This window comes from Gadus morhua, chromosome 12, assembly GCF_902167405.1.
Source record: "Gadus morhua chromosome 12, gadMor3.0, whole genome shotgun sequence".
Taxonomy (NCBI): Eukaryota; Metazoa; Chordata; class Actinopteri; order Gadiformes; family Gadidae; genus Gadus; species Gadus morhua.
The window spans coordinates 30,197,727-30,223,895 of record NC_044059.1 but is presented as its reverse complement, the minus strand read 5'-3'; the positions used below and the strand labels follow the sequence as shown (position 1 = coordinate 30,223,895).

General features: G+C 53.0%; 1 protein-coding gene across 2 annotated transcripts; it reads right to left on the bottom strand.

Annotated features, from left to right (window-relative positions):
* Nucleotides 1-72: 72 nt before the first annotated feature.
* Nucleotides 73-26,169, bottom strand: kifap3a (kinesin-associated protein 3a). Of its 2 annotated transcripts, XM_030372718.1 has the most exons (20): nt 26,016-26,168; nt 25,684-25,815; nt 25,343-25,482; nt 25,192-25,250; nt 24,673-24,814; nt 23,892-23,991; nt 22,819-22,943; nt 22,479-22,577; nt 22,175-22,353; nt 19,911-20,073; nt 16,031-16,131; nt 13,042-13,150; nt 12,796-12,908; nt 12,338-12,503; nt 10,935-11,060; nt 10,706-10,804; nt 9,490-9,575; nt 7,244-7,445; nt 5,957-6,032; nt 73-902 (listed from the first exon to the last, which is right to left on the bottom strand). In XM_030372718.1, the coding sequence occupies exons 1-20, from the start codon at nt 26,054-26,056 to the stop codon at nt 791-793; spliced, it is 2,370 nt and encodes a 789-aa protein (XP_030228578.1). In that variant the 5' UTR covers nt 26,057-26,168; the 3' UTR covers nt 73-790. The 2 variants fall into 2 exon arrangements, with proteins under 2 accessions (XP_030228578.1, XP_030228579.1); XM_030372719.1 differs by lacking the exon at nt 9,490-9,575 and having other exon boundaries at nt 10,686-10,804; nt 26,016-26,169.

Sequence of the window (26,169 nt, the reverse complement as noted above, 5' to 3'; positions counted from 1 at the left end):
TCCTGAGAAATGTGGTGCTAACTTTAATCTTCACTGTCTCGGTTATGAAATGGAAAATATTGTGTGCCAAACCAGTTGTTCATCCATATTTTATTGACAGTAACACAGAAGGCATCCTGAAACCAGCAGCATATTAGGCACATTGTTCAACAAATACAAAACATCTAAATAAGCAGAACTCCTGAACATTTTTTGCAGCAAAAGCATGAAATACATTCAATTTATCTTTTTGCATATTCCAAACAACGACATGTTTTCAATGTCCGAATGACAATCGGTCCAGTGTTGGATTTGAACGAAGTGCAAAGAGGTGGAACGGGTAACTCTCAGCGATCGCCCGGTCCGAGTGGAACCACCCGGATCACCCCCCCCGGCCCGGTCGGAGGACCGGAACTACCCGGATCACCCCCCCCGGCCCGGCCCGGTCGGAGGACCGGAACTACCCGGATCACCCGGCCCACCAGACGCACCTCGGGATACAGGCACACATTAAATACCTGGCTTCTTATTTACATTACACGGTTTCTTAACACATTTTACACCATTTGAATAACTATGCCTATTGAATACATAATGCTATTACATGAGTTTACTGGCTTAGAATTATATAATATAGAACTATAATTTAATTATTTCAATAACCATTTATATATATTTTATGTCAAAGGTTTATATTAATCATGCATTAACATACAAATATCTTCACAGAAATATGTGTGTGCATGTTTATATGTATTTAACCAATAGCTTTGGCTGTAGTGGTGTGTGTGTGTGTAACCGGTAACTCCAGCTAGCGGGAGGCGGTAGCGAGGTAGTTGTAGAGGAACTGCTCGTCGGACCGGAAGCCGTAGGCGGTGGCGGGTCGCCCCCCGGGGGCAGCAGCCACACACTGCTCCGCTAGACTGAGGAACGAACACGAACACACACACACACACACACACACACACACACACACACACACACACACACACACACACACACACACACACACACACACACACACACACACACACACACACACACACACACACACACACACACACACACACACACACACACACACACGTTTTGCCTCTGCATACACTGAATACATGTCCCCCCACCCTGTGTCCTCTAGGGGGCGCTCCAGCACTGCGAGTCTCCCTCCTGACAGCAGATGAACTGAAGCTCTTCAATAATAAAACCAGGTCAGCGTGACCCCGGTCTGCCGTTAGAACGCCGGGCGCTGGACGTCCGACAACGAGCAGGGCGCTACAGTGAGGGGGGGGGGGGGGCAGAACAAAGACCCCAGCAGGGTCCTAACGGGGGGGGGGGGGGGGGGGGGGGGAGAGAGACGCCACAACATGGCTGCTCTCTGGCCCGGCGAATCAGAGGCCTGTTGAGGGCCGATGATGAAGCTGAGGATGATAAAGTGGCCGTGTCCGCAGCGTGCAGATCGGTTACCATGGCGCTGTAGACACAGTGAGCTGGGGGGGGGTGAGCTGGGGGGGGGGGGTATACGTGATTTCACAGCCCATCTTCCATCCAGCTGGTGATGTGAGGGTCTGGGGGCGTTCGTCATGACGCCCTGTCAGGTGTCGTCTGTGTGTGTGTGTGTGTGTGTGTGTGTGTGTGTGTGTGTGTGTGTGTGTGTGTGTGGTGTGTGTGTGTGTGTGTGTGTGTGTGTGTGTGTGTGTGTCTGTGTGTGTGTGTGTGTGTGTGTGGGTGTGTGGGGGGGGGGGATGGGCGAGGTATTTGGGATGATGGATAAACAACGCCGTTTGATGGACGACACCCGTGTCCACCCCGTTACTCCTCCCCGTTGGGCTGTCCCTCTCCTCCCCCTCCTCCCCCCCCTCCCCCCCTCTCTGGCTCTCCGTCCGTGTCAGGAGGGGGTGGGGGGGGGGGGCGTCGCCGGGCCGACCCGCCCAACATCTCTTCTAAAATACGAGCTGTTTGCTTTGCCCCAGCGAGGGTCTATAATGACCTGTTGTTTTTAGCCAAATCATTTCCAGCGTTCAGTTACGCCACTTGCAGTACAAACCCCCAGCCCTCCCTCTGCCACACACACACACACACACACATCCTGACACACACACACACACACACACACACACACACACACACACACACACACACACACACACACACACACACACACCCCCCCCCCTCACAGCCCAAACATCTCCGCTGCCCCCCTCCCTGAGCAGAAATATGTATTTCTCCCTCTCTGCACGCTATGGCTGTCAGGAGGGATTTGAGCGCTGGACTAGAGGAGGGCTGGGAAGAACACTGGAGCTCTGAGTCACACCGTCCGCCTGCCGGCTTGCTTCTGGAGCCAGCTCCTTCCTATAGCTCGGTCGCTAGCTGAAGAGCTAGCGAGTAGCCAACGCTGGACCTGCTGGCAGACAACAGCCTGAACTAAGGCCGAACACAGGAGTTGAACATTAAACGTCCTGCTTTAGTGACCGATTGGGCAGCTATGTAACCGCGGGTTTTCCGTGTGGCTGAAGGAGGACCTCTCTGAGCGTCTGAGGTTTGACGTTATGTTTCTCGACGCGGGGTTGGCGTTGGAGATCATAAATATGCTTCACATGTTTGAGCCTCGGCCGCCCCCGGAACAGAGTGGCTGAAGGCCCCGGAGGCCGTGGCGGGCGGGTCTGGGCCGAGCCGTCAGGGCGGGGGGCTTCAGCCGTCGGGGTCGTCTGAGGGGAGGGGCCCTCGTCCCCACAACGCCGTAACGATGTCACAAGCGGTATGACCTCTCAGAAACATGCAAATCAACATGTCCGCCACCTCATTCATATTCTTTGCGTCCGTGTGTGTTGTGACAACACTGACAAAAAGGGGGGGGGGGGTCATTAGGACAAAGAGGCCCAGTGTTCCCATGGAGAAAAGAGTCCAGTTTGGCCCCTGAGGGCCCGTGGGGGGGGGGGTGAGGTGTGCGGACATGTTCCATTCCACCGTGGAGCCCGGAGCTGCTGGGTACCGAAACAGGAAGTGGAAATCAGAGACCTTCTTTTCCCCCTCCGTCTTCTGCTACGTGACCCCTTGGAACCCCCCCCCCCCCCCCCCCCCCCCCCCGGGGCCCCCCTCACCCCCAACCCCCCCCGGGGCCCCCCTCACCCCCAACCCCCCCCGGGGCCCCCCTCACCCCCACCCTTTGATCCCCCCCCGCTGTCACCGCTCGGGTTACTGCTTACCAACACAGCGGTGCTGCGGAGAAAAGACTGACCCTAAACACTGTACACCCCCCCCTCGACTCACCCTCAGAGACACTGACTCACCCTCAGAGACACTGACTCACCCTCAGAGACACTGACTCACCCACAGAGACACTGACTCACCCTCAGAGACACTGACTCACCCTCACAGAGACACTGACTCACCCTCAGAGACACTGACTCACCCTCACAGAGACACTGACTCACCCTCAGAGACACTGACTCACCCTCAGAGACACTGACTCACCCTCACAGAGACACTGACTCACCCTCACAGAGACACTGACTCACCCTCAGAGACACTGACTCACCCCCACACAGACACTGACTCACCCTCAGAGACACTGACTCACCCCCACAGAGACACTGACTCACCCTCACAGAGACACTGACTCACCCTCAGAGACACTGACTCACCCTCAGAGAGACACTGACTCACCCTCAGAGACACTGACTCACCCTCAGAGATACTGACTCACCCTCAGAGACACTGACTCACCCTCAGAGACACTGACTCACCCTCAGAGACACTGACTCACCCTCAGAGAGACACTGACTCACCCTCAGAGACACTGACTCACCCTCAGAGACACTGACTCACCCTCACAGAGACACTGACTCACCCACAGAGACACTGACTCACCCTCACAGAGACACTGACTCACCCACAGAGACACTGACTCACCCTCAGAGACACTGACTCACCCTCAGAGACACTGACTCACCCTCAGAGACACTGACTCACCCTCAGAGAGACACTGACTCACCCTCAGAGACACTGACTCACCCTCAGAGACACTGACTCACCCTCAGAGACACTGACTCACCCTCAGAGACACTGACTCACCCTCAGAGACACTGACTCACCCTCAGAGACACTGACTCACCCTCAGAGACACTGACTCACCCACAGAGACACTGACTCACCCTCAGAGACACTGACTCACCCTCACAGAGACACTGACTCACCCTCAGAGACACTGACTCACCCTCAGAGACACTGACTCACCCTCAGAGACACTGACTCACCCTCAGAGACACCGACTCACCCTCAGACACTGACTCACCCTCACAGAGACACTGACTCACCCACAGAGACACTGACTCACCCTCAGAGACACTGACTCACCCTCAGAGACACTGACTCACCCTCAGAGACACTGACTCACCCTCACAGAGACACTGACTCACCCTCACAGAGACACTGACTCACCCTCAGAGACACTGACTCCCCCTCACAGACACTGACTCCCCCTCACAGAGACACTGACTCCCCCTCAGAGACACTGACTCACCCACAGAGACACTGACTCACCCTCAGAGAGACACTGACTCACCCTCAGAGACACTGACTCACCCTCAGAGACACTGACTCACCCTCAGAGACACTGACTCACCCTCAGAGAGACACTGACTCACCCTCAGAGAGACACTGACTCACCCTCAGAGACACTGACTCACCCTCAGAGAGACTGACTCACCCTCAGAGACACTGACTCACCCTCAGAGACACTGACTCACCCTCAGAGACACTGACTCACCCTCAGAGACACTGACTCACCCTCAGAGACACTGACTCACCCTCAGAGACACTGACTCACCCTCAGAGACACTGACTCACCCTCAGAGACACTGACTCACCCTCACTCTGACTCCCCCTCACCCAGAGACACTCTCTCTCCCGTGGTTCCACTGTCGCTCTGTCCCACATTAAGGATGATCCCTGTTTGATTCCCCACACATTAAACCCATTACTTTAGCATACCGCAAGCCTTGACCAATCACAGCCTCTCTGGCACTGCTGCGCCATCATGGCTGACCATGTCACTCCTTTGAGATTCACTTTGGAAGAACAGCCTTACGTCTGCCACATCGCAGCTCATGATGACAGTCAAGCCAATACAAGCAGTCATTTCATTTAAAGTGTCATTTTAAGTCCCTTAAAAAAAAGAAAGGTTCCATCACACCATGTTTCACACATAGCTTAAAATAAGCACGAGAGCTGGCTCTGATTATTGTGTTAACCTGGATCACTCAAGTGTACGCTGGCCAAATTAAAACAGGCTCACAGACGCCAATTCCCCCTGCTCACTCCGTATATTTAAAGGTATCAGTTACAAAGCACTGTGAGAGAGAGAGAGAGAGAGAGAGAGAGAGAGAGAGAGAGAGAGAGAGAGAGAGAGAGAGAGAGAGAGAGAGAGAGAGAGAGAGAGAGAGAGAGAGAGAGAGAGAGAGAGAGAGAGAGAGAGAGAGAGAGAGAGAGAGAGAGATGGAAAGAGAGAGAGAGATGGAAAGAGAAAGAGGAGAGGAGTGGTGGAGGTATTCCCTGGCCTTGTGCTCTCTCCCTCTTCCTGTCGGGACTGCAGGCTGTAATAACTGCAGCATGGAGTCAGCTCCGTGGCGCTGCTATCTACACACTCCAACCCGGACCCTCTCAGCGCCGGCCAACATAAACATTCCTGCCACGAGGGGGGGGGGGGGGGGGCAAAATATCCTCGACACGGCCTTTATCGCACGCAACGATATGTTTGATAATAAATAAGACAAATTACTCACAATAAACTCCCAATTTCCTCAACTATTCGTCATATTAGCAGCGTGTCCACGCCGACGTTTGCGCGCCGCGTCAGGGGCCCAGAGAAACGAGGTACAGGAGGGGGGGCTGGGGGGCCTGGCACCACGCTGAGGGCCCGATCCCACGCTGACGGGGACCGGGGAACCACAGCAGCGAGAGGTGCTAGCTCGACTCCTACCTGCCCATGAAGCCCGGCGTCTGGCCCATGTCTCCGTTCTGGAGGTCGATGAAGAACTCTGGACTGATGGCCCCGTCTGTGAACACGATAGAACACGGTAGAACACGATGTACGAGCACACGTATGTAGGAGTAAAACCAACCACAGTTCAAGGTTCAATCCCTCATCCCAGAACATTCTCATTTATCATAACACATTGTTACTGAATTCTTTAAGCAAAGGGATGTGCAAAGAAACATCAGCTTAATATCAAGATAAGATAAGAGTAGGGGGACTTTTTAAACCCCAGACAGTAACTGTGAGCATCACATTACGGTTGAGTAATACAAAATAAAAAAAGTATATATATATCTAGAATTAGTAAATGCTACATGTGAACCTCCTAAGATGGCGCAATTTGATTGGTTCGCTATCTCGGGATATTGGGCAATAACCCGAGATAGAGATCTCAAAGTCGGGATATTGTTTTCATCACGTGACGGTCGTCTCGTCACGCTCACAAAAAAAAAAATTAGAATAGCCCTTTTCCCAACTATTCACTTCGCCTTCGGCGAATAATTGTTAAAGGTCCCATGGCATGCTACTTTATGGATGCTTTAATATAGATATCAGTGGGCCCAAAACACAGTATTTGAAGAAGTTCCCATAATTCAGCCATGGTGCAGAATTACAGCGACAGTATTACGAGCCGGTCGCACATTGAGCTTTCCCCAAACGTGCCGTTTGGGGAAATGAGGAGGAGAGAGGCGGGTCAAGGAGGAGGTTGGGGGTGTGGCCCTGAGCAGCTTGCAGCCACGGTACCATGCGCTCTGTTTACAGTGGATGTATCGCAATGGCGAGGCGCACACAGCCTTTGGCCGTGTTCTGTAAATATTCTAGAGTCCTGGAGCTCTATATCTAAATAATATCATATTATACACAGATATCTATATCATATAATACATAACATCACAGCCAAAAGCTGATCTTGTCTATGAAAATGTCTATCTATAGATAGATATCTAAAGATATGTATCAATCTATATCGATACATTTATGTATCTCTCTCTATATAGATGTACGGGTATATCCAATCGAGGTCATTCAGCTGCAAGACACAATTCGAAGTAGGTTCGAATTTTCGAAATATTTCCCATTACTTAAAGAATTCAGTAAAAATGTGTTATGATAAATGAGAATGTTCTGTGTGATGAGGGATTGAACCTGGAATAAATCCCAATGCCCCCCCTCCGATTCTCCTGGGGCCCCGCCCCCTGGCCCCGCCCCCTGGCCCCGTCCGGTGGGTACCTGCGCCGTAGAAGAGGTCGGGTCTCTCCAGGATCATGTCTTCGCTGTCCAGGAAGGGGTCCCCGTTGCCGGGGTCGTCCCCGAACACGTAGGGCTCCCCGGCCGAGTCCAGCTGCTGGCTCTCCACCATCTCCAGCCACTGGGAGTTGTGCCAGCGGAACTTCTCACTCTGGATCCTTCTGCCCCACGCCTCGTCACACTCCTGGACCGGGGGGGGGGGGAACAAGGCGGAGAAGAAAAGGAAAAGTTATAGTGAGAGCAATAACATTGAGCCCGGAACACGTCTCACTGTTGGGTTCACGGCAAAACTTCCAGAGGGATTTGAAGGAGTGGTTATGGCTCAAACCAACGCATGCTCGTGTGAATGTGTGTTTGACCCCAGTCACACACACACACAAATACTCACACGCACAGTCACACACACACACACACACACACACAGTCACACACCGTCACACACACAGCCACACACTCAGGGAGGATCTTTGCAAAATGTGTGTGTGTGCGTGCGTGAGTGTGTTCATGTGTCAGCAGAGGGTGACAACATAGGGCTGTTTTCCTTCCTCTGCGGGGGGCCAGGCAGGGTGCATTGGGTGTGGGGGGCCAGGCAGGGTGCATTGGGTGTGGGGGGCCAGGCAGGGTGCATTGGGTGTGGGGGGCCAGGCAGGGGTGCATTGGGTGTGGGGGGGGCAGGCGGGGGGGGGGGGGGGTGGGGACATGAAGGAGGCCATTGAGACGGGCTCGCTCCGCGTCGCGCAGGCCGGCAGATTAATCATCCGGACGGAGTGCAGACCCAACCCCCCCCCCCCCCTCCCTCAAACAACCCCATTGATGGTCACATGGGCCGCCCCGGACCGCCCCCGGACCAGCCCGGAGACACCGTGGGTACGATGAGGACGTGTTGCACCGGAGACATGATTATTATATTTACAAACCACTCCTTTGAAAGCGGATTAATAAACCCAGTCCATGTGAGTCGGCTCGCCGTCGCCTTGGAGCATCCAGAGGGGCTCCGTCTCAGTGTGTGTGTGTGTGTGTGTGTGTGTGTGTGTGTGTGTGTGTGTGTGTGTGTGTGTGTGTGTGTGTGTGTGTGTGTGTGTGTGTGTGTGTGTGTGTGTGTGTGTGTGTGTGTGTGTGTCTGCTCTGCTTTGCGTCTCAGCCCTGCTGTCCGTCCTGACGCTCTCCAGAGCCGCCGCCTCTCTTTCATGTGGCTCCGCCTTAATAGCGGCTCTCTGATAATTCCTATGAAACACTTCCTCAGGCCGCCGCGCCGCCCCCCCCTAATCTAACCCTAATTACCTGATCTCCAGCCTGGCTCCTATCACACGCGCGTGGACACAGAGCTGACCCATAGCTGTCACTCACACAGCCATTGGGAGAATTACCGGGGTTAGCTTAATTGTTTTATGTCGGACAGGGCCGGGGTATACCTCGGGGGTAAGCGGACCCTCGTATTAAATCAGGGCTTCATAATGTCTGGGGGTCCCACTGGTCAGGGGTCTGCGCGGACGCGACTGTTTGGAAGTAAGTGTCGTAACAAAGGAAAAGTCATCTTTCCTCTCGGAATTCAAGGACGAAAAAAGGAAATTCTAACTGACATTGTAAATTTGCAGACTTACAAAAAAGGTTTTCCGTCAATAGAGCACATTCTCTTGGTCGTTGTGTTTCGACCTGGGCTACACGGACCACTGGTGGTAAGAGAGGGTTCTGCAGGAGGTGCGGAGGAGTTATTTCTGTAAATATTGCATTATTGCTCGGTATTATCCCAAAAACCTTTGGCTTTGTGCATTCCATCATCCGTCTTCCATTGTACCATTTCCTCATTATGTTTTGGGTTAACATGCGTCTGCTCCCTAAGCCCCCTGGCCGTACCCAGCGCCGCTGACCCCACCCCCTGCTGACCCCACCCCTGCTGACCCCACCCCTGCTGACCCCACCCCTGCTGACCCCACCCCTGTCGCCCCCGTCCCCGGGCGGCTTGCAGGAGTGATCCTATATGAAAGGCGCTCGCACTCTGTGCTCAGTCGCGGCACGTGAATGGGTCCATGTCTTGTGCATGTGTGGTGGTCCGTGAGAGGACTTAAAGACCGTTTAGTGGCACGGGTACAGACACAGGTTGGGAACACATGCGCTGGATTATCCAGAAGTCAACAGAATAACTGATTTCACAGTTTAAAGGATCTTTAAACTGAACTGTGAGAATCAAACCAACCAACAGAACACCCATAATATAGGTCCACACTCACGGCCACGATGTCCAGGGTGTTGTCGCACACCTTGCGGATCTCTGCGTTCTTGTCGTGCATCAGGTCCACGAGGTAGGCAGGGGCCTCTGATGGGGCTCAGGTCAAGGTCAGACACCGTGTGCATGGGGACATGCTGCTCACTCATCCCTCCTCCACTGACTCAGGATCAGAGGGACGGGGTCAGGGCGTTTCAGAAGGGAAAGGCTGGAAGGGAATGAAATGGGAGGGGCTCTGGGCAGGTGCCCTGGGGTCCACCGTGAGCAGCTCTGCTGGGCTCCACCGCCCCCAACACCGCCCCCAACACCGTCCCCAACACCGCCCCAACACCGTCCCCAACACCGCCCAAACACCGCCCCCAACACCGTCCCCAACACCGTCCCCAACACCGCCCCAACACCGTCCCCAACACCGCCCAAACACCGCCCCCAACACCGTCCCCAACACCGCCCAAACACCGTCCCCAACACCGCCCAAACACCGCCCAAACACCGCCCCCAACACCGTCCCCAACACCGCCCCAAACACCGCCCCAACACCGCCCCCAACACCGCCCCCAACACCGCCCCCTCCAGCGGACTCTCCCATTGGCCACAGAGATCCACCAGGCCACCGACCTCCCGTCAGGAGGAAGGCGTTCATTGGTCGTTCCACAGAGGCTGTCACGCCACACTGAGGTATCTGGTTTCAGGCGAGGGGTGTGGATGTAAAAATAATGAATGAAGGTTATTTTAAAGTCCTGGCAGTGATGCATGAGGGGCTACACGGAGATGATGGACGTTGTGCAGCGCTGTGACGCACATCAACGCCTCTGCTGAAGCTTCATTGGTTGATTTATATCAGACTGTTTTACCCCTTTGGTCATAGAGGTAAGAGTACAGAGGTTAGGTTAGGATCATCACGCTGAAGATGGTTCAGAAGCCCGTTGTACGTATTAATTATGTTAGGGTTATGTATGAAGTCTTGAGAGCTGTGTATCCACCATTGAGAATTGTCTCCTTCACACAAATGTAATTGACGGGCATCTGAGTACCTTGAACCAATCAGGGAAGATACGCCCTGATTGGTCAGAAATTAGGTGGAAGTGGTCCAAAATCAAATAGATGGGCGCGGTCGATCAGAAAAGGAGAACAGAGCATTTCTCTCACCAACAACTGACAGTGGACTACGGCAGTGAAACATATCGTTGGATTGAACACCTTGTGATCCAGAAGGATACGCGTGTCTCTGATGATGATGTCCCGGGTGACCTGGTGGAAGACCATCTGGTAGAAGACGAAGACGATCTGGCACACAAACTCATCGTCCTCCTGCTGAGCTGCGGACCAACAGGAACACAGAGAGGCGTGTTGAGACACGCCCACGCAGAGACACAGGGACCAATCACAGCGGCCCCCCAGGCGGGGTCCAATCAGGAGGAAGGGTCCGGGGCGTGGCGGCCAGCGTACCGTTGAGCAGCTGGATGAGGTCGGGGATGACGCCCGCCTCAGCCAACATGGCAGCGCCGGCGTCGTCCATGGCGATGGTGCCGATCATGATCACCACCTCCAGGATGAGGTCGTCCTCGGCCGAGCCTGGGGGGGGGGGGGGGGGGGGGGGGACACGACAGCAGAACCATCCCACGGTGAAGCCCCAAGCCACAGAAAAGAACAAGATCATTCTACTTTTGCTTTTGGTTGCACTACAAACATAAACCGAAGTTCCCGCCCCACGGGCTTGGTTCTGAACAGATCTCCTACCGTACGCAGCCTGGATGTTGGAGGAAACACCTTCCTCTGGGTTCTGACCCCAGGTCTGCAGTTTATATCTGGGGCATTGTGGAGCAAGTTGTCTAAGCCCCTACCTGGTTCATGAGCGAAATGTACCAGCAGGAAAGAAGAAGAATGACTGAGTCCCTGGATGAAGTGGCTGCTGAATGACTCTATAGTACATCCGAGTGTGTACATTGTTGAGGTCGTGGAAACCAAACCCAGGCCCCTGGCACGTCTCTCCCCCTGACCCTAACCCTAGCCCCATGACCCTAACCCTAGCCCCCTGACCCTGACCCTAACCCTGCTACTGATGGAGCCATACATTGAAATGAGTCGGCTCATAGTAAATAGTTACTTACTTTTATTTTTTTTGGACTGAGAAGAAAGCACTAATGTCCAGTAAATCAAATGAAATAGACATTGGTATTGATCTGAGGTCCACTGACCTTTTAGAACGTCCCCTAACCTCTGATTCCCCCGGGCGCACTGAGAAGCAGTCACACAAAAACACAAAGACGTGAAACTTACTTGCGTCAGAGAAAGGAAAATAAAAGTCCAAAGGGGAGTGATGTGGGGCAAGTGGTTGATCAGGAGATCAGAGCATGGAGGTCAGGGGTCATCCACATGGAGATAAGGCCCAAGAGCGAGGGGGCGCCCCCATCCTCACATCACTCTGAGAGCCGTCCACTGATAAGGCCTCAGGGATGTTCGGCCTGGGGTTACAGAAGGCCGGGGGAGGACTCTGGCCTGGGCTTCAAAGAACCAACGGATAGCAGAAGACGGGAAGCTCTTACCACTGAATGGATGTGCACGTCACCACAGGACACAGTGCTGTTTGACCGTATGTTTCAAACAGCAAATGTTGGATTGCACGTATAAACATAAATTGGCAATGCAACCTTTACGGCATCCATCACTGTGAGTTCAAAGTTATTTTAAAATAAAAAGGAAAACCAATCCAGCATTACTTCAATCAGGATCAGGATCGTTTTCTCTCTGAATCAATCGGAATGCGGAGAAAAAGGCAAGAAAATCCTGAAAGAAAGCCACAATTGCAGTGAAACTGAACAAAAAACCCTACTTTAAGTCTTGAACCCCACCTGGCTTGAGTCTGTCCTTCAGGTAGGGCACCAGGTGGTACTCCTTCAGGACCAGCTCCCAGTCCAGATCAGCTACCGTGAGGTTGGCCAAGGTGCCCAGGCACTCGATCACAAACTCCTCTGCCTCCTCCTCGCTGATCTGGGCGGCCAGGTCACCAACGTAGTCCTGAGGAGACACGGGGACGTCAGAGCTGTCAGACACACGCTGCCGCCTATAAACGCTAATCCTTGTTTAACAGGCCACTACACACTTCAATGGAACACTCGGAGCCTGCAGAGTTATTCTAGATTTGAATACGATTGGCAAAAAGGAATTGAACTACGCTGGAGAAAAATCCAGCCTGGGTCTTGATCATTATCATCATTATGACACCATCTTTGCATCCTACATTGAATAGAAACCACCAATCAAGACATGAAAATGTTTGAGATGTAATAAACAAGGCATGAGCACTGACTATAAAGAGGCTCTTGGTGGGCCCGTCGTGTTGAGACAAGTTCCTGATCATCTTCATCATGAGAGTGTCCTTGAGCTTCAAAGCCCTCTTCATCAACATCTTCAGTCCATTCCCTAGGAGTGGGGAGAGATGAGAAGTGAGAAATAACAGAGAGAGACGAGACCCAGAGAAGAGATGAAAAGAGAAGAGCAACTGGTTTGAAATCTTTAATCACATCTATGTGATGTGCAATGTGTCACCTCCTACCTTCACAGATGACCTGTGCGTTCCTTTTGTTGGCGGCGAGATTGATGCAGAAGGAGATGAGTTCAGTGTCCATCCGGTCCTCACCGCACTCAAACACCATCTTCATTATCTGTCATTGAAACGGGAAAATTCACTCAGATTCCCCATTATTAGCTCCAGAATAAAGAATCGTTATTAACCACAGATTAAATATGCCTCTGACCAAAATCATCAATAATCTTTCATCATTAAATGTCATATTATTATGATATAAATGTTGCTGTGCCTGGACAGTGATTCAATTATTACATAATTCATCAGAGGTACACAGAATAACCCACGGCAACGGTTGATATAACAACTTATTTTTGTTAAAGATCCAGAGTTGATTTGGAGGCCGATGAACGCACAGAGAGGAATGCCACCAATGAAAGCGGAACGGACAGACTCAACGAGCTGCGTGTGGAGTTGGGGGTGAGTGTGGGATCGAGGCCGTGTGTCTCTGCATCCGCCTCAGGCTCAGGGTGTGTTCCTGAATCCTCAAACGCCAGACTTCCGAGTCGAAAGTCGAAGATCTCCCAGCTTTCTTGCGGCACTTCTCTGAGGCACGCCCCCCTTTTGTCTTAATTTTTCGAAAACCTGAGAGTAGACCGAGAGCAGTGATGACGCTCTCAAAAAAATGGCTCCGCCCGTGAAGAGACTTAATTTTTTTGTATTTGTACCACGTAGTTCATTTTAATGTCGATTTTAAATGCTCTTACACGCTTGATTACATTGCTAATTTATTCTGGTCACCAATTTATACATTGCATGGTCTTGCTGTGAGTGCAATACAATGTAAAGTTGTGTTGTTTGTTTTCGGGCTGGTTTGCTAAAGAGGCTAATGTGGCTAACAGTAAACAACGACCAGCCAATTTCATGCCACAATCACAAAGACGAACAGAAACGCTATGAATGCTCCGAGACCGGAAGTGAGGTCAAACGTGCAACTCGGAAGGCTGGCGTCCGAGGATTCAGGAACACGCCATCAGAATGAGACGCTGGTCCCACGCTGACCTCTGACCCCCGGGGAGCGACGGAGGCCGAGGCAGCGAGGCCCAAACAGCCCGCTGCTGATACTTGTGAGAAAGAGAAAAGAAGCCGAGCGTGAGAGAGAGAGAGGATGTCAGGCCTGGGACCCGCAGGAGGGAGTCCCCTCACCTCCCCCCCTCCCCCATTCCTCTCTCCCAGCCTCCTGTCTGTCTGTCTGTCTGTCCCTCTCTCTCTCTGCTGATTTAACATTAAACAGGAAAAGGTCCAACCTGAGGGACGGGGGGGGGGTACAGCCTCCCTGTGAGGAGTCAGCAGTGTGCAATCACTGGAGGACAGGGAGAGGGAGAGAGAGGGAGAGGGGCGGCCCGGACCCAGAATGAGTATCACATACTAGGGGCCCCGGACCCCAAATCAGCCCGTCTAGACTCTCTGGCACCTGCCTCTGCTTATTGACCACAGACGGCCCCGAGCCCCGGCCAGGGCCACAAGAACACTCTGCAGAACAACCAGCGCAGTACACACACCAACAACCCCCCCCACGCACGCACACACACACACGCACGCACGCACGCACGCACGCACGCACGCACACACACACGCGCGTCTCGCCTCCCGCTCCTGTCCCGCTATACGAGCTGGTCCCACGGTGGGAATAGAGTGGGAAGAGGAGCGGCCCTGAAGAGGGTCCTGAGAAACGGACATCGTAAAAACATCCCATAATGAGCCATGCAGGAGTGGTTCGGGAGAGGACGCTCCTCCATCTGGGACGAGGGGAACTGCGGGACACGCTCCTCTCCTTGGGAGGGGGGGGGGAGGAGCAGCATGGGGAGGGGGGGGGGGGAGGAGGAGGAGGAACTAGAGGAGGAGACCGGACAGACAGACGGGCACTGGAGAGGAGAGGAGAGGAGAGGAGCAGCATGGGGAGGGGGGGGAGGGGGGGAGGAGGAGGAGGAAGGGAGGTACGCCGAGAGGGAGCCAGCCTCGGGGCCGGGGTCGGGGGTCACTTCCTGGTCATGCTGCTAGTACCCAGCATCCTCTCTGCCACGGGGGACCCAGGGGCCATATCTGTTCGGCGACTTGACCCCTTCTGAGCAAACACATAACTCAGCACGGGCCCCATCTGGTCCGCCTCACACCCCGTCCCGACCAACGGCCGGGCCGTCTCCTAGCGCCGGGCCCGTCTCCCAGCGCCGGGCCGTCTCCCAGCGCCGGGCCCGTCTCCCAGCGCCGGGCCCCTCTCCCAGCGCCGGGCCCCTCTCCCAGCGCCGGGGCCGACCCACCCAACGCTCGTCGTTGGAACCGTAAACTCAGCAAGTCTTGATTAAATCTCCCCCCCCTGAAAAGGCCTTTTATTTCCTGGCGTGTGCAGGGCACGGCTGAATGTTTCATTTGTGCGAACTTAACTCAATTTAGTCTCGAGTTTGGTTTGCCAAGCAGGGGAGGGGGGGCGGGGGGGGGGAAGCACCCCCCCCTGCTTAAGCCCAATTCCCAATTCTGTTTTGCAATTATGCACACTTAGCCGCGGCGGCGCGGAGAAGACACAGAGAGGGGGGCCTCTGTTTACTTCAGGGCCTCGTTAGGTGAAATGACGCAAGACTTTCTTCAGGTCTCGGAGCGGGGGGGGGTGAGGGGGGGGGGGGAGGGAAAACAGGGAGCTGTCAACGCGCTCCGAGGGGAAGACTGAGCAGTGGTCCTACGGTGGTTTGAGGTCCAGATGTGCCTGTCCCACCCCCTCCCCCTCAAACCTCCACCCATCCCCTCCCCCTCAAACCTCCACCCATCCCCAACCCTCTACATCTACACCCTCCACCCATTCCCAAACCTCCACCCATCCCAAACCTCCTCACTTCTTCGTCTTCTACTTTTCAAATTTGTTTTCTTTGGTGTTTTCTCGCTAGCCTCATGATTCCCCTCGCGCCGCGGCGCTACGGGCGCTGATGCGGGCGGGCTGTCTCCGCCGTACACTAGCCAGCCTTACCTGGGGTATGCAGTCCGTGTAGGCAAACATGGACTTGAATCTGTCGTCCACGCTGATGTGGTACAGAATGAACATGCTCAGCTGTCTCTGGCCCTCGTCAGCTGCAGCGTAAACAGAGGGAGAGGAGAGAGGGGTTGGATGAATGACTGGTTGTGCCTCCGAGGTGGGGGGGGGCGACAAACCACGACATCTACCAAAGTAATTAGGGCTACGGTTGTGCTTGGAAAATAAATTGGGAACAAGAATGGTGTTAAAAAAAGCCCTTTTCCAAAGCCCTTACCTCTTACTGCTTTGACTCAGTTTCGGCTTTCTGATTATGTGTTTCTCCTGGTCTTACCAGAGGTTAAATTACATTCATTCCCATCATAAAAGAAATACCCAGCATTAATTGATTACGTTATTAGCAATAGTTGAGGAGTAAACCACGGCAGTCCTGCATGTTGCTGAAAAGCTCATTAAAGAAATGCTGCGAAGACGATCAGAGGCCTCATCAGCCTCCTCCGTCGGGGGCAGAGGAGGAAGAGGAGGAAGAGGAGGATGGATGGGGTGTTAGAGCGTTAGGTAGCCCAGCACCTTTATGAGTTTGACCCCTGACCGACGCCGGGGGCGGACGGCCTCAGCGCGGAAACACAAACAGTCAGACCGCACTCTGACCTGGGGACGTTTAATTAAGAGAAGTGTTAGGAGAGGACCAGTACCCCCCCTCACCCGGCCAGACCCTCCCACGCACCGGGCCCCTGCAGCCCTGGTTCCAGTTCAAACCGGTCCCCCATCGGTCAGTGGCCAAACGGGGGGAGCCTTATCGCTGGTTATGGCCTCCAGATGTTCTCAATGAACCCCTCGATCACAGGGGAGAGGGCGGGGGGGGGGGTCTGAAAAGAGACTGCTTCTAACTTTAATTGGGAAAACAGGAGGAAGCATCAATTTTACTGCCTTTAATACGTTTAAACGACGTAACTCGCCCGGCCGTCAGCAGCAGCCCGTGATTGGTCCGCGGTACATGTGCTTCTCATTAGCCATTCTTTTCCTCCACTGATCCTTTAAAGTGCACATGAAAACACTGTGGTGCACGTCACACACACACACAGAGGCACACGCACACACGCACACACACTGGCACACACACACACACACACCCACACACACACACCCACACACACACCCACACACACACACACACACACACACACACACACACACACACACACACAAAGTCTTTCCTGACCTGACAAACTCGCTGGGTTTGCCAGTAGGAACATGGAGGATCCTTTACAGGCGAATTGAGAAAGATCCCATTAAAAACTACAAGGGCCAAGCTGTGGGGGGCTGTTAGCAGGCCTCTCCAAGGGCCGTTACCGGGAAGACCTCTGCTCCAATTACACCCAGCCTGCTTTAAAGATGCCCAACTCTCATAACGTGACACCATCTTGCACGCAAGCGTCGCATTTAAAAAGAAGTGTTGAAGAATGTTTTTGACACAACCCTGGGAAAACACAAACGCTACAGGCCTCTTACCAGCGAAGGTAGGGACGACGTTAGGACGTTAGGACGTCGGGACGTCGGGACTATATGGACTGTATGGACTGTATGGTTGGGTCTTGTTTTGGGTTTGTCTGGGGGCACTGGTGTTTTGGAGGGTCTTTCTCTTCCTTTCATCTTATCGGCAAGGGTCGTGACCTCCGTCAGAGAGGGGAGCTTGTTGGGGTCCAGAAGAGGCTGAGGGACACCCCTAGAGCCCTCCCCCCCCCCCCCCACCCTCACTCAGGGGGGCTGCAGCGAGGAGGACCGGATTACACGCAGAAACAGGATGATGGATGGAGCGGCGAGTGGCTGACCAAAGCAGCGCACGCACGCACGCACGCACGCACGCACGCACGCACGCACGCACGCACGCACGCACGCACGCACGCACGCACGCACACACACACACCATGAGGGGCATCAACATGTAGTTATATTATGCATGTGTCGGGGCTTCCTTGGCTTCCTGAGCTTCCAGTGCCCCATTGCCCCCCCCCGCCCCCCATCGCCCCCCCACCCCCACCCCCCCACCCCTCCCTTCCAAAAACAACATTAGTGCAGAGGCTCTGGCATGTTATCCTAACAAATATAGGATATTAATTATGCAGCGTTACCGGAGCCTCCCCGTGCGGGGCTTCAAACGGCCGTCGGAGATGGCTCTGACGTGACCCCCGCTACGGGGAGCGGCCACAGTCTCACGCACGTACCCCCGACAGGAAGTCCTTCTCTAATGGTCACCAGAGGCCGCACCTGCACGCCACGCACAGTTGACGTTTTACACACACACACCAAGATTATACGGCCGGTATGAGAGGAGTGCATGTGTCGGCAGAGCTTTAACAGGCGGCTCGGGACGCGGGACTTATAGGGGCTTATGTGTCATGAGTCTGCATTCCTGGAGGAAAACATGGAGAAGAACAGCGCTGAGGTCAGACGCCTTATTCAGAGAAGAGGGTGGACCGACCCGCGCTTAATAGAAGGGTACCTTTCATCAAACAGCAAATTAGCTTCTTCTACACACTTCCCTCACACACAGTGTTACCTAGGGAGGAGGAGTGTTACCTAGGGAGGAGGAGAGTGTTACCTAGGGAGGAGGAGAGTGTTACCTAGGGAGGAGTGTTACCTAGGGGGGAGGAGAGTGTTACCTAGGGAGGAGGAGTGTTACCTAGGGAGGAGGAGTGTTACCTAGGGAGGAGGAGGAGTGTTACCTAGGGAGGAGGAGAGAGTTACCTAGGGAGGAGAGTGTTACCTAGGGAGGAGGAGAGTGTTACCTAGGGAGGAGGAGAGTGTTACCTAGGGAGGATGAGAGTGTTACCTAGGGAGGAGGAGAGTGTTACCTAGGGAGGAGGAGAGTGTTACCAAGGGAGGAGGAGAGTGTTACCTAGGGAGGAGGAGAGTGTTACCTAGGGAGGAGGAGAGTGTTACCTAGGGAGGAGGAGTGTTACCTAGGGAGGAGGAGGAGTGTTACCTAGCAGGGAGGAGAGTGTTACCTAGGGAGGAGGAGTGTTACCTAGGGAGGAGAGTGTTACCTAGGGAGGAGAATGTTACCTAGGGAGGAGGAGAGTGTTACCTAGGGAGGAGAGTGTTACCTAGGGAGGAGGAGTGTTACCTAGGGAGGAGGAGAGTGTTACCTAGGGAGGAGGAGAGTGTTACCTAGGGAGGAGGAGTGTTACCTAGGGAGGAGGAGAGTGTTACCTAGGGAGGAGGAGAGTGTTACCTAGGGAGGAGGAGAGTGTTACCTAGCAGGGAGGAGAGTGTTACCTAGGGAGGAGAGTGTTACCTAGGGAGGAGGAGTGTTACCTAGGGAGGAGAGTGTTACCTAGGGAGGAGGAGTGTTACCTAGGGAGGAGGAGTGTTACCTAGGGAGGAGGAGTGTTACCTAGGGAGGAGGAGTGTTACCTAGCAGGGAGGAGAGTGTTACCTAGGGAGGAGGAGAGTGTTACCTAGGGAGGAGGAGTGTTACCTAGGGAGGAGGAGTGTTACCTAGGGAGGAGAGTGTTACCTAGGGAGGAGGAGGAGTGTTACCTAGGGGGGAGGAGAGTGTTACCTAGGGAGGAGGAGAGTGTTACCTAGGGAGGAGGAGTGTTACCTAGGGAGGAGGAGTGTTACCTAGGGAGGAGGAGAGTGTTACCTAGGGAGGAGGAGTGTTACCTAGGGAGGAGGAGAGTGTTACCTAGGGGGGAGGAGAGTGTTACCTAGGGAGGAGGAGAGTGTTAACTAGGGAGGAGGAGAGTGTTACCTAGGGAGGAGGAGAGTGTTACCTAGGGAGGAGGAGTGTTACCTAGGGAGGAGAGTGTTACCTAGGGAGGAGAGTGTTACCTAGGGAGGAGGAGTGTTACCTAGGGAGGAGGAGTGTTACCTAGCAGGGAGGAGAGCTTGGGGATGAGGCCGGCCTGCACCATCTGGCTGCGGAGGCCCGTGTCGAAGGACAGGTTGAGGAGCAGCCTCAGGGTGGTGTTCTGGAGCTCCAGGCTGTCACAGGGCACCAACAGGGCCAGCCGCTGCACCACCTGCATCTCCGCCTGGAGGAGGACATCGTCCAGAGATGCTTCATTGGGTTCAACGCGTAATGACCTCAGCGCTCTGGAAGCAGCGGTCCCATTGAAGAAGTGCTGAAGAAGGTGTGTGTGGGGGGGGGGGTGTAAGGGGGGGGGGGGTGTAAGGGGGGGGTGGGGGTGAAAGGGGGTGGGGGTGTAAGGGGGGGGGGGGGTGTAAGGGGGGGTGGGGGTGTAAGGGGGGGGGGGTGTAAGGGGGGGGGGGGGGGTGTAAGGGGGGGGGGTGTAAGGGGGGGGGGGGTGTAAGGGGGGGGGGTGTAAGGGGGGGGTGGGGGTGTAAGGGGGGTGTGTAAGGGGGGGGGGGTGTAAGGGGGGGGGGGGTTGTTATCAAATGATTCAGGGGAGGGAGAGTGTAAATTGAGTGAGACTCGTGGAACATAATATCAAACAGATCGGATCAAGCGAAGGGTAATTTATGATTTCTCTGTAGGGATCCTTTCCATAATGATAGAGTATATAATCTGAGTCAGTGGCAAGAACAATCTTTTAGAGATTGATTAATACTGGAGCCCTCTCAGAAAGTGGTCCACATCGGTCCGTTGAATCCAAACAGACTGGTTAATGGGGTCTAGGTTGAATAATCCTGAAGCTTTCCTTCAATGAGGTGACGCAAGATTTAAACAAACAAACAAATAAATAGAACCAAATGGGTCCTTTCCATCATTATCGTCATTATACATCATTATCCTCCTCCGAGAATAAACCAGACAGTTGAGTCCTGAGCAGAGCGAGCAGTGCGTCTGTTCCCATGGCTCACAGCCAGGTGGAGGTGTTGAGCTCCCGCTCCTTAGGATCCCTCATCCAGCCCTCGCTGACCCACGTCTACAGAGGAGACATCTACACGTCTGTATATGTATTAGGTTGTGTGTTTCTGGTGTGACAGTGGTTGATGTGAGGGTGACTCTGCCAGCCGACCAGTCCCGACGCCGCTTGTTAACATGTCTTGTTTTTGTTTTACACTCCTGCGGTTTAGCCACAGCCAGGCATGATGGGAAAGCAACCTGCTCCCAGTTAGAAAAAAAAGAAGAAGTAACGACTGCTACTGTGTGCAAAACCAGCTCCAGTCACACCATCACAAACCCACGCCTCCTGCTCTATAATCAAGCACAGCCTGCGGCCATTACCATTGACGGTTCCATTCCATTAGTGACAGGCTTCAGAGGGAGCCCGATCGGACCGGCTTCAAACCCTTATCTGGCTCCAAGGTGCTCCTTCATGTTTACTCTGCAAATATCCTCTGATGACAAGATATGCTACAGCATGTAGTGGGCTTTTTTTGATTTAGTCATTTTCCAAACCGTTTCGTCCTTAAATGGAAACACTTTCTCCTGGCTCTAAACGGATCTGCTCTGGACTGGGAGGTAAAGTGTTGAAACAACAGCGTGTTCCTCCTCCAGGCCGGACCTGTAGTCCCGAGTGGCTCTAAGCCCCCACAGGGTCCTGTAATCGCAGACAAAAGATACACTGAAGGGAGGGACCGGGAGATAAAGCCCGCTCCAAGCGGGTCTGGCTTTGATAAAGGCCACAAACTGGCTGAGATTGGAACCAGGTGGGGGTGGATTAGTGAAAGTCGGAGTGGTGAGGTTCCTGTACGAGCCCCTTGAACACGGGCACAAATAGGAGAGAGAGGGAAAAAAGCCAAGCATCTTTTTACGTTGAAATTTGATCTCCGCCTTTTAAACGGTAAAGGTCCAGGAAGAAAAATGTCAAAGGTGGGTTTTTACAAAACATGTAAAAGGAACAGGCTTCTTTCTGTTGGTTCTTTTCGGATCAGTTCCCAAAAATGTTTTAACTTATTACATTATACCATAATCATGACCATAATCCTTACAAAAACACAATATGCCTACAATTGAAGAGTCAATTTACAAAAATAACATGAATTTATGATGAAAATCCAGATAGATAGAACGAGATAGAGCTAGATAGAACTAGATAGAAGTATCCCCTTCACATCTCTCCTTTCCTTCCCTCATCCCAGCTATCATCCTACCGCCAGCAGCTTGGATGGATGGATGGATGGATGGATGGATGGATGGATGGATGGATCTCTCTCTCTCTCTCTCACCATGTCGTTCTTGTTCTCCAGGAAGATGGAGAGCTTCTTGAGGAAGGCCACTGCGAGCACCAGCACCTCCTCTCCGTGGCGCTCCAGGATCTTCACCAGCATGCTGACGATGTTCTTGTTCCTCATCTTGAGCTCGGTGCGCGTGTCCTCTGCCAGGTTCAGCAGCAGGAACAGAGCCACTGGACAGGACACACAGAGAGGTGGATTAATGTCTACATGGGACATACATACTACAAGGTTCCTGTAAAAAAAATTGTTTGCCTGGCAGACACAAAATAAAAACAAATGGTTGTTTCTACCGTACCTTTTAGAAGCTGCTCCTGCTTGACCAGTAGACTCTGGTACTTTTTCAGAGATTTCTCGCACTCCTTCTTTGCAGTCTGGTTCTCGGGGTCGTCGTGGCGTGCAGGCGGTCAAGGAGGGGCTACCGTGACCACGTGAGGTTAGAACGCAGAGGGTCACAGAAATCACTCTCAGCTCCAACACTACAGCTGCGCCTTTAATAGTTTCCCTCCATGGTCTGAGGCTACTAGAGAATCACACCCAACACAGACACTAGCCGTGAGTCGTCATGGCTCTGAGGTGAACGTGGTGGGAGCGGTATGGGGGGGGGTCATGGGGACGAATGACGGCTTGAAGGATATTGGCCTTCTGCTTCTTCTGAAGCTCTTCCTGCCAGAGGTCGTAGCGCTTCAGCTCATGTTCCACGATGTTCATACACAGAGCTCCCATCTTATAGTGGGTCACCAGGCCGTGGAACTGGGAGAAACTGGGGAGAGAGAGAGAGAGAGGGAGAGGGAGAGGGAGAGAGAGAGGGAGAGGGAGAGGGAGAGAAAGAAAGAAAGAAAGAAAGAAAGAAAGAAAGTAAGTAAGTAAGACAGACAAAGGGTCAGAGAACGAGAAAGAGGGGGAGAGGGAGAGGGAGAGGGAGAGAGAGAGAGAGAGGGAGAGGGAGAGGGAAAGAAAGAAAGAAAGAAAGAAAGAAAGAAAGAAAGAAAGAAAGAAAGAAAGAAAGAAAGAAAGAAAGAAAGAAAGAAAGAAAGACAGACAAAGGGTCAGAGAACGAGAAAGAGGGAATAAATGCAAAGAATAGACTTCCAGTTGTCAGAGCTTGAGATTATCCCAAATGGATATCAGGTTCACACGCGATGCATGGGATGACCCCTGATGGTCACCCTTAGGAATGGAAGGGGAATAAAACCTTGAAGTCAAAACAATTACAGTCCAACCTTCTGTCCCAGTCTGCCTCATAATCAGTCCCACTCCGATTCACAATCCCAGCAGTGGAACGCCGAGAGATGGAGAGGTTCCAGGGACGACGCTCGGTTTTCAGCCCAACGCCACTTCCTGCCGCAGCACAAATCTGTCCTGACGGCCGTTTACGTATTATTGTAGCAAGTGCTAATTTTAGTGTTCCCGAAAACCTGCTTGTAAAGGGTTTTCAATGCTGTGCTGCTGCTGTCCATGCTGAGGCTTTGTGGGAAAGAATGCGTGCAGTCTGAGGTGATCCCAAGGCTCTGTACTCTGTTAGATCCTCAACCGGACAGGCAGCATGGATCGCAGGCCAAAAAATAACCATTTTTTAAATAAGTCATGAACTTCAACCAGGAAACAAACTAAATGGATCCCAGCCCGCTTACATTCTACTTAAATTTTGCGGTCGTCACAATGAAATGAAAAAAAGTGTTTGGAGCAAAGCGATTGGTCGGTTCGGTACCTGGAGAAGTGGAAGAACACGTAGATGATGGTCGTTGCCAAGTCAACGCTTTGCTTCCAGTCCTCCCTCAGGACCCGGGCGAGGGCTCCAAGGGCCGTCTCTGAACGCACACACACACACACACACACACACACACACACACACACACACACACACACACACACACACACACACACACACACACACACACACACACACACACACACACACACACACTTTTCTTTTTTGACATGTAGACATACTAGAAAAATAAAACAGGCTGGCCAACAGGACAGACAGTGAGTCTGGGAGGGATGGGAGCGGGAAGCAGGGGCGCAGGGGAGCAGGGGGGGGAGGGACTGATCCCGGGTCAGCACAGAGAGGGGGGTGGGGGGCTCAGAGCTGCAGACCGCTGAAGGCTCATTTAAAAGATGCCCGGCCCCCAGCTCCCGGGGGGACGGGCGCTCCCTCTCCAGACAGACACGCTGATGCCTTGTGACAGACACTAGTGAAGGCGCCCAATCAGAGGATTGGTATCATGGGGCGGGGCGGGACTTAGAGACAGGGGATGGGATAGGTTGGATGTAGAGCAGCGATACAGGAGTACGAGTCGACAACAGAGGTGATAAAAGGGCAGACGATTGTGGACGGACAGACCAAAGAAACAGCGGACAAGGCTTAAGGAAGCTATATTATATTCATTCATCAATATTGGTTTGATTTATACCATAAGTAAGACCATAAAGCATACTCTCTCAAAAATGTATAAACCTACACATGGGGGGGGGTGGGGGTAGCTTACTGTTCTGCATGAGCTCTTCCAGGTTGTCAGGGTTACGGGCCAGGTGCAGAATAAGGGTGGCCCCTCGCACCTTCTCCGGGATGTCTTCATAGAGGAGCTCCACGTACTCCTCAATGCTGCTGATACTGGCCTCCTCGTCCAGCTGGGAGAGAGAGAGAGAGAGAGGGAGGGAGGGAGGGAGGGAGGGGGAGGGGGAGAGAGAGAGAGAGAGAGAGAGAGAGAGAGAGAGAGAGAGAGAGAGAGAGAGAGAGAGAGAGAGAGAGAGAGAGAGAGAGAGAGAGAGAGAGAGAGAGAGAGAGAGAGAGAGAGAGCTTATTGTCTCAGGATATTGAGTAACAGTGGCTGTTGCAGGCCTGTAGATTGGTGCATAGACACTGACACCCATGAACAGATACATAAAGCACACACACACACACACACACACACACACACACACACACACACACACACACACACACACACACACACACACACACACACACACACACACACACACACACACACACACTCTGTGCTGACCTCCACTCCTGCGTACTGGGTAAGGTTCCTGGTGGAAAGCTGATGCTTTTCTGGCTTGTCTGTGGAGCACAGATCCTTTCCATTACAACATAAACCATCCATAATTTGCTCTCGTCCTAATGACCGAAGGTAAACATCTTTTAAGCGTTACCATTTTTGCGGTTCTGCAGGTAGTACAGTAACTGTTCCACCTCCAGGAGTTTGGATGGATGGATGAGTCTGCATTCTTCCACCACCTTCCGGGCCAGTGACGCGATGTCTGTGTGGGAGTTCAGACTCTTCAGCCGGATGCTACGAACAGGACACAGATGTTGAACATCAACATTAGCAAAGAACACTTTCTAATTTAGCATTACCTAATTTATTTACCCTAGAGGGAAAGGATCAGTTTTATTAACGTTCAGTAAATACAAATCCTGTATTGGAGTGATATGCTGCTACATATTTAGATGTAATGCATGCAATGCAAGTTGCATATGCAAGTATACAAACATTTTCTGGCATTCCTTGCGATCGCCGACCATCGGATCACCCAGCTCTCCCAGGATGGTCGCCTCCACCTCGTACTGCACCACCAGGGCTCTCTCAGTGGGGTGCACGTCCAGACCGCTGCTCCTCACCCTCCTGACAGACAGAGGGACGCAATGAGGGGGGGGCTGAGACCTCACAACACCCTACAACAGACCGGAATGATATCGCCAAAAGCCTCGACTAGTCGTCATGGATCGCTGCTGACATGTTGGTGAATGGGTTGACATCATATGACAGGTATACAAGTGACAGGACGCAGCTTCTTCTGTTCGGTTTATATCACTTAGTTTTACCTTTTCAGATACCGCGCGTCTTCAGCCTGCATTTTTTCCATTTCAAGACTATTTTTTCCTTCAGCGCAAACGCAAGTGTGTTGGTGTTTATCTTTCTGGTGTTGCCAGGGGGGCGACGGTCTCCCAGCATGCACCGTCAGCTGATCAACTAGAG